A 15400-nucleotide genomic window follows, 5' to 3' on the forward strand; every position below is an offset into this window, starting at 1 on the left:
GCTGCAACCACCATCTGCAGTGATTTTGGAGCCTAAAAAAATAAAGTCAGCCACTGTTTCTACTGTTTCCCCATCTAATTGCCATGAAGTGATAGGACCATATGCCATGATCTTAGTTTTCTGAATGTTGAGTTTTAAGCCAACTTTTTCACTCCTCCTTCACTTTCATCAAGAGACTCTTTAGTTCTTCTTCACTTTCTGCCATAAGGGTGGTGTCATCTGCATATCTGAGGTTATTGATATTTCTCCCAGCAATCTTGATTCCAGCTTGTGCTTCCTCCAGCCCAGCATTTCTCATGATGTCCTCTGCATATAAGTTAAATAAGCAGGGTGACTATATACAGCCTTGATGTACTCCTTTTCCTATTTGGAACCAGTCTGTTATTCCACGTCCAGTTCTAACTGTTGCTTCCTGACCTGCATACTGGTTTCTCAAGAGGCAGGTCAGTGGTCTGGGATTCCCATCTCTTTCAGAATTTTCCACAGTTTATTGTGATCCACACAGTCAAAGGCTTTGGCATAGTCAATAAAGCAGAAATAGATGTTTTTCTGGAACTGTCTTGCTTTTTTGATGATCCAGCAGATATTGGCAATTTGATCTCTGGTTCCTCTGCCTTTTCTAAAACCAGCTTGAGCATCTGGAAGTTCACAGTTCATGTATTGCTGAAGCCTGGCTTGGAGAATTTTGAGCATTACTTTACAAGCATGTGAGATGAATGCAATTGTGCTGTAGTTCGAGCATTCTTTGGCATTGCCTTTCTTTGGGATTGGAATGAAAACTGACATTTTCCAGTCCTGTGGCCACTGCTGAGTTTTCCAAATTTGCTGACATACTGATTGTAGCACTTTCACAGCATCATCTTTCAGGATTTGAAATAGCTCGACTGGAATTCCATCAGCTCCACTTTGTTCATAGTGATGCTTTCTAAGGCCCACTTGATGTCACATTCCAGGATGTTTGGCTCTAGGTGAGTGATCACCATTGTGATTATCTGGGTCATGAAGATCTTTTTGTACAGTTCTTCTGTGTATTTTTGCCACCACTTCTTAATACCTTCTGCTTCTGTGAGGTCCATAACATTTCTGTCCTTTATTGAGCCCATCTTTGCATGAAATGACCAACTGTCTTATGTCCTGAGAAACTCCTGAAAGTGAAAGTCGCTCATTGGTATTCGACTCTTTGCAACCCCGTGTTCTATACAGTCCATGGAATTCTCCAGGCCAGAATACTGGAGTGGGCAGCCTTTCCCTTCTCCAGGACATCTTCCCACCCCAGGGATCGAACCCAGGTCTTCCACATTGCAGGCGGATTCTTTACCAGTTGAGCCACAACAGAAGCAAAGAGTTGGACACAACTGAGCGACTGAACTGAACTGAACTTGCGTGAATTGTTCCCTTGGTATCTCTGATTTTCTTGAAGAGATCTCTAGTCTTTCCCATTCTATTGTTTTCCTCTATTTCTTTGCACTGATCATTGAGGAAGCCTTTCTTATCTCTCCTTGCTATTCTTTGGAACTCTGCATTCAAATGGGTATATCTTTCCTTTTCTCCCTTACTTTTCGCTTCTCTTTTTTCACAGCTATTTGTAAGGCCTTCTCAGACAGCCACCTTGCTTTTTTGCATTTCTTTTTCTTGGGGATGGTCTTGATTCCTGTCTCCTGTACAATGTCACGAACCTCTGTCCATAGTTCATCAGGTTGTCTGTGTATCAGAGCATACTTAATTACTGCATATTTGACTTGTTTTTAAACTTTTATGTCATTACAAGGATTCGGATGGTGTTAGACAATCAGCATTTTTGGAGAGGCACGCCTCATTCTACAGAATTCACTTCCTGAGTGTAGAAGGGAACTGCTCTAGGTAGGAACTGAAAAGCCATAGGGTGTGGGGACTATGAATGAAGGAAGTTAAACCTTTCTCGAAAAGGAATCTATAGCAAGGAGTTGTGGGTGGAGTTGGGGGGGATGTTAATATATCTATGAAAAACTTCATGATAAAACAAAGTAATTTCAGAGATCACTAGAATAAATATTGACTGCATTTCACATTTATTGCCTTTGTAAAAGAAAAAAAAAGTGGGAGTGTTGTAAAACTTATTACCACTAGACATTCTGTTCTTAAGAACATTTCAGATTTTTCTTTTCCTTGTTAGTTTTAGGAACATATATCCATTTTGCAAAATTTTAGGTTATATGCATACTAATTTACCCTGGGAATGAATCCAGTTCTAAATAACCAGTACCTTCCTGCTTTTAATCTAGAGTTGGCTTGTGCCTCCCTGTCCTAAAGCGGCTGCAGGGACACCATTATTTGCACAGAGTTCCTCTCTCTCTTTCCTCCTGACAAACACCGTTTACTACTTTGTATTTCCCAAGGTGTCTCTGAACAACCGTTACTTTCCTTTTTAAATTTCAAGACCCACTCTCCCCTCTTACTATTTCATAATTCAGTTATATTAGAATTAAAACTCTTACTGTTAAAAAAATATACTTCATAGGAAACTTTAAATTTCCTAGACCTTAATTTTATTTCAGCTAATAAGTGTCTTGTAAAGAGCTGTCCAATAAGTAGTCCTTCGTCCATTCCAGTTAAGTACTATACCCATAAACAGCATTTTGTTGCTATGGGGAGTATACAGAGAAATATCTCCCAGGACTCAACACTGAAAAGTGCTGAATTTCATTTAGGGTAAAGCAAACAGATATATATTTTTCTTTTCCTAGACAGTATGAATTTTGTAACTGATGTTATCACAGAATTCTCTAAGAGCCTTGGCCTCTTAGAGGTTTAGAGATTATATTCACTTGTTAAGTCGTGTCTAGCTCTTCATGACCTCATGTAGCACACCAGGCTTCCATGTCCTTCACCATCTCCCAGAGGCTGTTCAAACTAATGTCTATTGATTCAGTGATGCCATCCAACCATCTCGTCCTCTGTCATCCCCTCTCCTCCTGCCCTCAATCTTTTCCAGCATCAGGGTCTTTTCAAATGAGCCAGCTCTTCGCATCAGGTGGCCAAAGTATTGGAGCTTCAGCTTCAGCACCAGTCCTTCCAATGAATATTCAGGACTGATTTCCTTTAGGATGGACTGGTTGGATCTCCTTGCTGTCCAAGGGACTTTCAAGAGTCTTCTCCAGCACCGGTTCAAAAGTATCAATTCTTAGGTGCTCAACCTTCTTTATGGTCCAACTCTCACAACTGTACATGAATACCGAAGAATCCATAGCTTTGACTATATGGACCTTTGTCAGCAAAGTGATGTCTCTGCTTTTTAATATGCAGATTGTATGATTTGCATATTTATCTGTTAATCTTACCTACTCATTATTTTGCTAAACCTTTGTTTCTACTCCTCAATTATTATTTGCTATTATAATATATACACACATAGAGACATACATACATATATGATAAACATGTTGAAATATAAATTTTAAAATCACATTAAATCATTTGTGAAATGGGGTAGGATATGATATATCAATGTAAGAAGCAAGTGCTCTTACCAAGTGCTTCCTACCTGCCAGCCTCTGGACTGGGCACCCTTACAGGCAATCTCAACTCCAATATATGGCATTTAGTTGCTCAAAAAAATAGATCCTTGGTACTCAATCTCTGAACAGAAACTAGCCATTATAGGCCTACACTTTCTTCAACAGGAGGAAGTGGGGAGAAACTCAGTGATAACCCTGGGTGGGCCAGGCAGGAGGGCACTGGAAAAAATGCTCAGCGTCACTCGTTATTGGAGGAAGGCAAATCAAAACCAGAACGAGGCAGCACCTCCCACTGGTCAGAAGAGCCATCCTCAAAGCGTCCACACACAATAAAGGTTGGAGAGGGTGTGGAGAAAAGGGCCCCCTCCTACCCTTTCCACAGGCACGTCAGGTGGTGCAGCCAGCACGGAGGGCAGTGTGGAGATTCCTTTTAAAAAGCTAAAAACGGAACTCCCATACGGTTCTGCAACGCCACTCCTGGGCGCATCTCCAGAGACAACGGACAATGATCCACACACCCCTGGGTTCACAGTATCCAGGAAATGGAAGCAACCTAGATGCCCATCAGCAGAGGAACGGATGAAGGACGTGTGGCCCGTATACACCATGAAACAGACTCAGTTATATAAAAAGAAGGAAATCATGCCATTTGTGGCAACATGATGGGCCTAGAGATCATCACACTGAGTGAAGTAAGTCAGAGAGGGAAAGACAAAGATCATATGATATCGATTATATGTGGGATCTAAAAACAAATGGTACAAATGAACTTGTTTACAAAACAGAAAGACTCACAGACGTAGAAAACAAACTTATGGTCACCAGAGGGGAAGGCAGATGGGGGGGAAGAGAGAAGTTGGGAGACGGGTTGACATATACGCACTATATATAAAATAGGCTGCTGATAAGGACCTTCTGTACAGCACAGGAAACTCTACCCAAGACTGTAATGGCCTATGTTGGAAAAGAATCTAAAAAAGAGTGGATCTGTGTTCATGTGTAATTTGATGCACTGTGCGGCTCTGCAGAAACTAACACAGCACTATAAATCAACTACACTCCAACGAAAGTTTTTTAAAGATTAGACTACCTGCTCTGGTACACGTCTTCCTTCTGCCACTGGGTAATTCTTTTTTATTCTCTGTGATCTTAACGCTACCTCTAGCATAATGTTGGCTTAAAATATGATGGCACAGAAAAAGGGCCCAGAAAACTATAATCACTATCGTGCATAGCAAAATTTAATAAGAACTAAATAAAAAAGTCACAACAACAACACAGTAGGCAAGGCATCAAGTTTAAGTTGCAGTGTTCTAAAACAGTAATACTTTTCCACTGCTTCGGAATTTCTCTGTTTATTCACTTGCGCTACTTGAATTAGTCACTCACCAGAAGGCTGAATCCTGCAGACCCATCAAGTTCATCAAATCCTTGTACTTTTTTCTCTCTCTTGTCACATTGAGTGATAGGAAATATATAAATGGGGAGAAGTAAAGCAAGCAGTAAAAAATGAACATCTCATTTTGAAGGTTCTCCTTAAAGATAAAGGGTAGCGTCTTCATATTTACAGCAGTAACTGACATCAACTCCTCCATCACAGAGTGATTTGTTGTCGTCTAAAGAGGAATTCAAATGAACAAAATCATTAAAGTATAGACACTGCTGAGATCTGAATAAGCTATGGAACTTGTGCCCCGGTACATTTCCTGTTTTGTGAACATACTGTTCTGTGGTTATGCAACATGTTACTTTTAGGAGAAACTAGATGAATAGGTGGGTGCCTCCCTGTAAACTGTTTTTGAAACTTTCTAAAACTACTTGAAAATTTAAAGTTAAAAACAAAATGTACTCCTTCACCTAAATGTCAATTTTACCATTTGGATACACAGTTCATTATATAAACACATGAAGACCTGAGTAGACACCATCATTTATCAAACCTTGATGCCTCTGGAATTAGCTCACTTCAATTATTAGGACTTTTCTTACTTGTATAATAGCAGCATTAATGGCAGCTTGTAAAGGCACGAATCCTCCTTTCCAGTATTTCTCCAGTGCACAGGAAAAGTCATCAATATTTGTACCCTGGCAGTAAGCTATAATCACACACAAAGAAAGAAGAACCAATATTATGGAAGGAAAAGTCACTAGTATCTGTACTCTAGCAATGAGCTAAGGAAATGGCAACCCACTCCAGTGTTCTTGCCTGAAGAATCCCATGGACGGAGGAGCCTGGTGGGCTACAGTCCATGGGGTCGCAAGAGTTAGGCACAACTGAGTAAAATGAGAAGGAGGGGGAGCAATAAGCTATTAGCTCAAAAAAAATAAATAAGTAAAAGGAAAAAGCAGAACCAACAGTATGGGAGTAAGGCAGTTGGAAAATAAGATACAAGAATCCAAGAGAAAATGCACTAGAGGAGCCTTCACCAGGCAGGACTTTTTTTGGTTTTTCTTTTTTTAATTAATTAATTTATTTTAATTGGAGGCTGATTACTTTACAGTAATGTAGTGGTTTTTTGCCATGTATCCACATGAATCAGCCATGGGTGTACATGTGTCCCCATCCTGAGTGGGAATGCAAACTAGTGCAGCCACTATGGAGAACAGTGTGGAGACTCCTTAAAAAACTGGAAATAGAACTGACATACGACCCAGCAATCCTACTGCTGGGCATCCATACCAAGGAAATCAGATCTGAAAGAGTCACGTGTACCCCAGTGTTCAACAGGCAGGACTGCTAACCACAGGAAAGAGGAGGAGATGAAAGTTCTGAAGAAGGCGACTTCACTCATGGAGACCATGGCAAGCACAGGATGTCTCAGAAAACTAAAGGAGGTCGGAAGCGAACACTCTGCCTGGCCCATCCTGGGCACCTCGCTCTGGCTCGAGACGCCAAAGGCGCTGCAGCACCAGCACTGGCTTTGTGCCCAAACGCTCTCCCTGCAGGAGGGCCACGGCCACTCGCTCCTTTCCTTCTGGTCTCTCCACAAAGGTGAACTCGTCACACGGGCCTTTCCTGGCCCCCAGAACTAGCACATCTGCACTGCGGTCTGGGCAACGCGTGGAGCTTAAATCATGGTGTTCTGAAGCAGTAAGACACCTTCTGCTTCAGAATTCCTCTGTTTATTCACTGCTTGCAACAGTCACTCACCAGAGGCTGAACCTGGCAGGCCCATCGTGTCAAACCCTACACTTTGCTCTCTCTTCTGTAACACTGAGCGCCAGGAAATAAAAGTGAGGAGAAGCAAAGCAAGCGCTGAGAAATGAAGTCTCATTTTGAATCGTAACTCGTAAATTTCGCCCATTCTAGCTAAATCTGGAGGTCTCCCTCAGGCCGGGAAATCTAAGGGCGCCTGCCCCATGAAGCGCCTGATGCCTCTGCACCGCCTCAGCCCTCAGCAGCGCCAGCCTCAGCCCTCAGGCAGCGCCGCCTCAGCCCTCAGCAGGGCCGCCTCAGCCCTCAGCAGCGCCAGCCTCAGCCCTCGGGCAGCGCCAGCCTCAGCCCTCAGCAGGGCCGCCTCAGCCCTCGGGCAGCGCCAGCCTCAGCCCTCAGGCAGCGCCGCCTCAGCCCTCAGCAGGGCCGCCTCAGCCCTCGGGCAGCGCCAGCCTCAGCCCTCAGCAGTGCCAGCCTCAGCCCTCAGCAGGGCCGCCTCAGCCCTCAGCAGCGCCAGCCTCAGCCCTCAGCAGGGCCGCCTCAACCCTCAGCAGCGCCAGCCTCAGTCCTCGGGCAGCGCCAGCCTCAGCCCTCAGCAGCGCCAGCCTCAGCCCTCAGCAGTGCCAGCCTCAGCCCTCAGCAGGGCCGCCTCAGCCCTCAGCAGCGTCAGCCTCAGCCCTCGGGCAGCGCCGCCTCAGCCCTCAGCAGGGCCGCCTCAGCCCTCGGGCAGCGCCAGCCTCAGCCCTCGGGCAGGGCCGCCTCAGCCCTCAGCAGCGCCAGCCTCAGCCCTCAGCAGGGCCGCCTCAGCCCTCAGCAGCGTCAGCCTCAGCCCTCGGGCAGCGCCGCCTCAGCCCTCAGCAGGGCCGCCTCAGCCCTCAGCAGCGTCAGCCTCAGCCCTCGGGCAGCGCCGCCTCAGCCCTCAGCAGGGCCGCCTCAGCCCTCGGGCAGCGCCAGCCTCAGCCCTCAGCAGCGCCGCCTCAGCCCTCGGGCAGCGCCAGCCTCAGCCCTCGGGCAGCGCCAGCCTCAGCCCTCGGGCAGGGCCGCCTCAGCCCTCGGGCAGCGTCAGCCTCAGCCCTCGGGCAGCGCCGCCTCAGCCCTCGGGCAGCGCCAGCCTCAGCCCCCAGCAGCGCCAGCCTCAGCCCTCGGGCAGCGCCAGCCTCAGCCCTCGGGCAGCGCCAGCCTCAGCCCCCAGCAGCGCCAGCCTCAGCTCTCAGCAGCGCCAGCCTCAGCCCTCGGCAGGGCCGCCTCAGCCCTCGGCAGCGCCAGCCTCAGCCCTCGGCAGGGCCGCCTCAGCCCTCGGCAGCGCCAGCCTCCTCCTCCCGGCGCGCCCCGTCTGCGCGCTCTGCCCTTACACAGGCCTGCGCCTCCGCCGCGCCGAGCACCGCGTGCTCCTTCCCGCCCCAGCGCCCCGCCCACAGCCCCCTTCCCTCTCTGGAAGGCGAGGACCCCGGCTCCCCACACACGCCCCCCGGCCGCGGTTCAGTCTCCAGGCAGCGCTTCTCTCATGACAGGGCGTCTCGGGAGCCCCGGTCCAAGCGCCCCAGCACCTCTCCTTGCGCTGGTCACTAACTGCTCGCCGGCGGCCTGTCCTGCTAACCTTGGACGCGCACCTGAGGCTGGGCCCTGCGTCTCGATGGCCCCTGCATCCTTTCCAGCATGCCCTGGGGAATTCACTAGTGTCTGCTGGATGACTCACGGGGGTTGAGAGCCGTCCTCCAGGGGAAGAGAGGAGCTCGGAACAGGGTCAGCAGGGGGTCTCTTTAATCTGGTGCTAGCGCGAGCGCCTCTGCCGCCCGTCCCAGCCCAGTGCTTGTGTTAAAAACATGAAAAATGCAACAGTAACACTTTATATGGAAAGTCACCTGTGAAAAAATCCTCCTTCAAAATTGGAACGTAATATCTGTGATAAAATTTGAACTTGTAAGAGAAAGAATCATTAAAGATGACTCCCACGCTGTATGAGAAAGTGTCTAGCATTATTTCATCCATGGCTTTCTCATCTGCTGCCCCAATGATTCTTCTTCCTGTGAATTGTATGGTAAAAAAAAAAAAAAAAAGATATACAGGACTGTTAGAGTTTCACCAAAACAGAATGTGATATTCAACTTTCCCATCACCTGTTTTCCATTGGAATCAACTAAAATCATTCTACCTTTAAATTAAATTTATCCCCAAAGGCAAAAACAAAAAAGGAATTTTTTGTTGTCATTTTGGATTCTAGAATCAGGAGATACTCATGAGAATTAACTTCTTTCCTTCATAATGGCAGGCATTAAGGCAAATTTTAGGTGTATAAAACGATTATGCCAAGAAATAAGTATGTATTAGAGAATAGGGGTACAGAAATATAGGTAACTGAAGCAGTTATTATGTGGTCAGAGGACTCCAGACTTTAGCTTTACTAAGCAGACGGACTTCACATGGTCGTTGCCTTCTACAGGGACCAAGAGTACAGAGTGACTTTAACAGCAAGCAGTGTTGTCTGTGCAAACCCAGAATTTAAGAGTCGAGAACCAGACTGCAGCCAGCCCGCCCACAAGTGAGAGGCACGTTTTGGTTCTATTAGTTACGCAGAGGCCTCCTTTAGGACGAAAGCCCTGAGGGACATCCCTGGCAGTCCAGTGGTGAGGGCTCCGTGCTTCCACTCAAGGGCATGGGCTTGATCCCTGGCTGGGAACTAAGATCCCGCAAGCTGCATGGTGTAGCCAAACAGCAAAAATCTAGAATGAAGGACTTTAAAGATGTTCACAAATTATACCATATGCAGACAGAATATCCTTAGATTATTCACTCTTAATTTTCATAGTTCTGAAATTAATGTTATAATAACCATATCTAATTTCTTTTATTTATATGGTTTTTCCTAAATTATAAATATTAATCATTATATTTCCATGTTAAAAACACCCACACTCACCAATAACATATTCCTCCTAGGCAGTATTCTGCAAATCTGAAATTATAAAACTATTCCTTTATTTAAATTCCAATAGAAATGGAGGCCTCCCCAAAGCAGACCCTCATCAAGCCAGAAGGGTTTCAAAGTTTAATAGTTAAGGCTAAACAAAAGGAAAGAACTGACAAAGTTCTGCTATCTTGCTATCTAGATAATCAGCGTCATAGTTAACAGTGACTTCAAATAAAAAACACATACATTTTATAAAAAACATAAAGAAGATGTGGTACATATATACAATGGAATGCGGATCAGCCATAAAAAGAACGAATGCCGTTTGCAGCAACGTGAATGCAGAGATGATCCTATTAAGTGAGTCAGGAAGAGAAAGACATACACCATATGATATCGCTTATATGTGGAATCAAAAAAAGGACACAAGTGAACCTATCTGTGAAGCAGAAAGTGACTCTCAGACATAGCGAGCAGACCTGTGGCCACTAAGGAGGAAGGGGGTGGAGCAGAGACAGACTGGGAGTTCGGGATTAACAGACACAAACTTTCATACATAGCATGGATATACAACAAGGTCCTACTCTATTGCTATATTCTAAATCCTGTGATAAACCATAATGGAAAGGACTAGAAAAAAGGAATGATTATATGTGTATAACGGAGTCATTGTGCGGTACAGCAGAGGTGGTCACAACACTGTAAATCAACTGTATTTCAATAAAAAATTAAAGAATAAAACCAGTAATAGTTTTTGGCCATTAGCACACCTACCTTTCATAATGGGAGCACACGCTGTCTTATTCATTATCTGCTGGGTCAAGTTGGAGACTGGTGTGTACACAACATCCATAAAAGACCTGTTATATTTATCTACCCTTCCCAGGTTCTGGGGAGGCATTCCAGGAAAATGGACATTTTTATTTAAATGTGAAAATATGCACATGTAAAGTGCTAACAGTATCGGGAACCCCCATTCCTATGTTAAAAAAGAGAGAGAACAAATTTAGATTGTATTCCCTTAAGGAGCTCAGTCAACATAAGAGAACAATTGAAGACAAACTCCCATTTCACCATGTAGTTGGGTTCTCTCTGCTGTGGCTCTTCAGACCAATGGGACCCAACAGGTCACTCTCCATACAGGTCACTCTCTAACGCTGGAACTAAACTTCTGCATTAAATCACAAACTACTGCGGAAGTCACTCCAGAGTCCCCCAGGATGGCGAACAGGCCAACAGTCCTTATATGCACGGGCAGGTGGTCCCAGAGTCTATAAGACGCAGGGCACCCCAGAAGGAGTTCAAGATGGCAAAGAGCAACATTCTGCCAGCTGTCGTATCCACGGGCATCCCTGTGGCTCAGTGGTAAAGAATCTGCCTGCTGGGACAAGGAGATACGGGTTTGATCCCGGGTTGGGACGATCCCCTGGAGGAGGAAATGGCAACCCACTCCAGTACTCTTGCCTAGGAGATCTCACGGACAGAGGAGCCTGGTGGGCTACCGACTAAACCATTACCGCCACCGCCCTACCCATGAGAAGGGGCGGAGTGGTAGAGACTGCCTAGTGGGTCATCGGTGTGCATCATCTCTTCCTGTTTGCCATGATGCTAGATGGCCTTCCCCGCCTCTGCAAAGTAAGTGGGACCAAATGCTTGAGTTCTGGCCAGTGGAATGCGGGCAGAGATCCGCACCGTTTCCAGGCCTGGTTAATGGAGCCCTGCGCAAGCCTCCCTTCTCCCTGTCGCAGTCCTTCCACATCCTGAGGGTCCAGGGAGCGCCTCCAGAGTCTTGCGCGATCAGTGGCGGAGTCGCTCGATGAAGGAGCCTGGTGCCTGTGTGTCTGTGTGGGGAGGATCCCTCCACCCACCCAACCCACGTCCTTTTCCCCGACAGCCTTACTTGGACTGCAGAGAGTGACCAACAAACCTCTGCTGCCTTGAGTTGCTGAGATGCGGGGCTTTAACGCACACCTGCAATCAGTAGGGTCACGTGGTCATAACTTTTGGAAATAATCTCTGTGTATAAAATTTATGACCTTGAAAATAAATGCCCCCAAGCACAATTCCTCTGTTTTTGCAGATGCTGTGCTTAGTATTTCTTGACTCTAAAGTTATTACCCATGATAGCAGCTTTAATAGTGGCTATGTGCTCAGTCGCTCAGTCGTGTCTGACGCTTTGTGACCCCAAGGCCTGTAGCCCGCCAGGCTCCTCTGTCCATGGGATTTCCCAGGCAAGAACACTGGAGTGGGCTGTCGCTTCCTTCTCCAGGGGATCTTCCCGACCCAGGGATTGAACCTGTGTCTCCTGCATCGGCAGGCAGATGCTTTATTACTGAGGCACCTAGGAAGCTCAATAATTGCTTATACTTTAATTACCACATAATTAGATTTTAGTTACTTTCCTTTTTTAAAAAAAATGAGGAAAACTTGTCTTTGCAGGTCTGGGTTATTTTTCAGAGACTATTGTGAGTCTCTCAATTCCAATAACGAGAGAGAAATTCAAAGTCAATAAAGGCAGTTTTCACAGACACAGAGAACAAGCTGGTGGTTTCCAGTGGGAAGAGGGAAGGGGGTAGGAGCAATACAGGGGTGAGAGGAAAAAAGGGGTTATTATAGGAGCCAACTCATTGGAAAAGACCCTGATGCTGGGAATGATTGAAGGCAGAAGGAGAAGGGGCAACTGAGGATGAGATGGTTAGATAGCATCACCGACTCAATGCACAAGAATCTGAGCAAACTCCAGGAAGGGGTGAAGGGCAGGGAAGCCAGGCTACAGTCCACGGGGTCACAAAGAGTCAGACACAACTTAATAACTGAACAACAACAAATAGGATTACATGAAATTGTGGGTGTGAACCTTTTGAAAATTGTAAAGCCCTATAGAATTTAAGCAATCTTTCATTCAATAAAATGAAATACATCTTTACAGCTCCTCAAAAAACAAAATAAAATAAATGCAGTCTGCTACTTAAAATATAAGAGAACCATGAGGCAATGAAATAAAAGAATACTGCTAACTGTGAAAAGAATCAAAACGGTCAAACATACCAGCAAGTTCTCTCTTTTCATCCTCCATTTCTTCAGTAGATTCTTGCACAGAAGTGCTTGAGTTTGCTGGTATACACTTTTCTGTTTCATATGCATTTAGCCTGTTCATTAAATAAAGAGAAAGTAGACATGGTGGAGGATAAGCTAGAAAAATAAGTGTAATAAGAAAAAAGCCTTGGTCACATTTTGAGGGAAAATATTTCCTACCTTTAGGAACTGCAAAAAAAGGGATTTAAAATATTAGTTCAATAATCATGATTATAAAATTTTACATCAAATATATGCTGTTTGGGAGATGAGTACTGGTAAGGAAGTAGAGCGGACCATTTACAAAATTTTACAATAATATTGAAACACTGGAAAACATAGAATAAAATTGTGAACCTGTAAGATACTTCCCATTTTGACATTTTATAAAAGAAATTCAATTATATGAATAGAATAATTGAATAGTATCTCATCTGACTCATAATTTTTGTTCTTTACTTTTGAAAAGCAATTCCAGAGCTAATTAAACTAGCATAAAAATTCTGATAACTTAAATTCATCTAAATAATTAATTATGTCCATTAAAAGCAATCCCAAGGAAGCACTTTCTTTTGATATTTACCTTCCTGATTGAACCGAGCAACTTTTATCCAAAGGGTTAGGCCATGGAATAATTATCCAGACTCAAATGACTTGAAACTTGATTCTGATAAACAGGAAGCACAAAACAATTTACCTCAATTTTCAGAATCCAAAAGTCCCTGAATAACTGAGGAAAAAAAATACTATAAAGTAAATGGAAAAAAGAAAGAAAGAGAGAAAGAGAAAAAAAAGCAGAGAGAAAGAGGAAAGAAATCACACAGGAAAGTAATTTTGCCCAAATGTTTGCAAATAAAATGTCTTTCAGTTTTCATATCGAAATACTCTAGATGAGTCTCCCTTAGCTGGTACAGAAGCAAATTCTACTGTTTTCCTATGTTCTATTATATTATCTACACAACGAAAGTTGGCTGGGAAAAAACAAACGTTTTGTCGTTAGGTCTTTAGTACAGAACACACCAAGGATTTGGAAACATCTGGAAAATAGATTGGTTTTCGCAGCGTCCACCGGAATATTTGTCACAGCACAACAAAACGGAGCTCTACTTACTGTCAGGATAATGAGAGAAAAAGTGCCCTGGAAACAGGGTCAAAGCACAGCTCTTTTTGCCTGAGGCAACAGTGAAATGTCTTTACGGCCACTTCTTCCTATATTCCTTCAGTGAAGGCTCGCTCCCAGCAGCTCTCACCCAGGCTGGCTTCTGAGAAGGGGCGGAGCCGGACCAAGCTGCTCATGATGAGCTTGTTTTGTTTTCTGTCTTTTCTTCCCCAAGCCAATTATTCTGCAGGGAAATGACTGTTCCGTGGTTGGTTAGGAATTAAACAAGCCCCTGGTTTGTTCACTTGGCCTTTCAACTCCGGGGATCAGGGGAGATAGTAAACAAGGAAAACAAAATTAGCTCTGCTACTGTGATGAGACCAAGATGGGATAAAAGGCAAGGAATGAGCGACTAACCAAACAAAATGGTTAAATTTGTATGAGAAATCTTTAGCCGTTTATTTTCCTTCTCACTACTAACGCCTAAACATGGTTGCTGTTGACATATCTGACTAACACACACGACAGAACATTGCTGCACTATAGGAGCTGACTTGTTTTGTTTTTGTTTTTTCTTTTTCCCTAAAAAAGCTAAGCAATGCATAGTCTGCCTTGGAGAAACATCTAAGTCGGACTAGGGAGGAATTATGAACGAATTCCTTCCTCCTGCTCCTTGCATCATGGATACAGGATTTCATAAGGCATCTGAGCAAAACAAAAGTAAGTGGATTGCTAAGGACTGCAAAAAAAATTAGGAAAAGATTCAGGTCAATTTTTGTATGTGAAGACTAGGGGAAAAAACTGAAATGTATTCAATTCCCGTTGTATCGTCTATCTTTGTAAAGAGTGACAAACTTTTCTTGACCCGCCAAAGTAAACCACTGAGACCAAAGTCTGTGAATTGGGAAATCTCAAATATTTGACATAGCTCCCAAGGCACAGATGTTAATATTCATGAAGCTGAGACATGTTCTGGAGAAAAGAGATATAATTTTAAAACAAACATTTAAAGTCATGATATTTTGTATAGACATTTCTGTCCTTGGTAATTAGCTCTAGTTTTGAAAATAGTAAACAGTGAAACAGTCTTTTACAGTAAAAACTGGCAAAAACATAGAAATGCAGATGTTCTAAATGTCTCAGGGAAGGGGGATGGAGTAGAAGTTTGTCAACACTGTTAAATGTTTTGTATCAGTGAAAGGTCAATGACCCACAAAAAATCTAAGTTTCCTTTAAATCGCTTGAAATATATTTTGGATTTTTATTAATTTTGTTCTTACGCGTCTTTTAGACCCTATGGACTCCTTGGTGGCTCAGCTGGTAAAGAATCCACCTGCAATGCGGGAGACCTGGGTTCGATCCCTGAGCTGGGAAGAGTCCCTGGAGAGGGGAACAGTTACCCACCCCAGTATCCCGGCCTGGAGAATTCCAGGGACTGTATAGTCCATGGGGTTGCAAAGAGTCGGACACGACTGAGCGACTTTCACTTCACTTCTTACACTTACATTAAGATTCACAACCACAGTATCAATAATTAGTTACATATGTTTTACTAGTTTCACTTCTTATCACTGCTTCTTGAGTGTTCTTTCTATTCCTCTTTCTTGACATCCTTATTCTGATTTATTTTTATTTGGGGCAGGGGTGCTATTTTCCTTACTAAAACCCGA

The 15400-nt window shown here is 44.3% G+C and overlaps 1 protein-coding gene across 3 annotated transcripts in view; it reads right to left on the reverse strand.

Annotated features, from left to right (window-relative positions):
• ABCA6 (ATP binding cassette subfamily A member 6) overlaps positions 1-13898 on the reverse strand; it is a 61076-nt gene extending 47178 nt beyond the window's left edge. The window contains exons 1-7 of one of the 3 annotated variants that reach the window (XM_065908634.1): positions 13743-13898; positions 13215-13298; positions 12605-12705; positions 10331-10445; positions 8511-8672; positions 5484-5590; positions 4884-5110 (exon numbers count right to left, since the gene is read on the reverse strand). In XM_065908634.1, the coding sequence (XP_065764706.1) occupies positions 4884-5110; positions 5484-5590; positions 8511-8672; positions 10331-10445; positions 12605-12700 (707 nt within the window). In that variant the 5' untranslated portion in view covers positions 12701-12705; positions 13215-13298; positions 13743-13898. Of the gene's footprint in view, positions 1-4883; positions 5111-5483; positions 5591-8510; positions 8673-10330; positions 10536-12604; positions 12706-13214; positions 13299-13742 lie in introns of all 3 variants that reach the window. The other 2 variants (XM_065908632.1, XM_065908633.1) reach the window with 2 other exon arrangements.
• Between the last annotated feature and the right edge of the window lie 1502 nt (positions 13899-15400).

Source organism: Muntiacus reevesi, chromosome 18, assembly GCF_963930625.1.
Source record: "Muntiacus reevesi chromosome 18, mMunRee1.1, whole genome shotgun sequence".
NCBI lineage: Eukaryota > Metazoa > Chordata > Mammalia > Artiodactyla > Cervidae > Muntiacus > Muntiacus reevesi.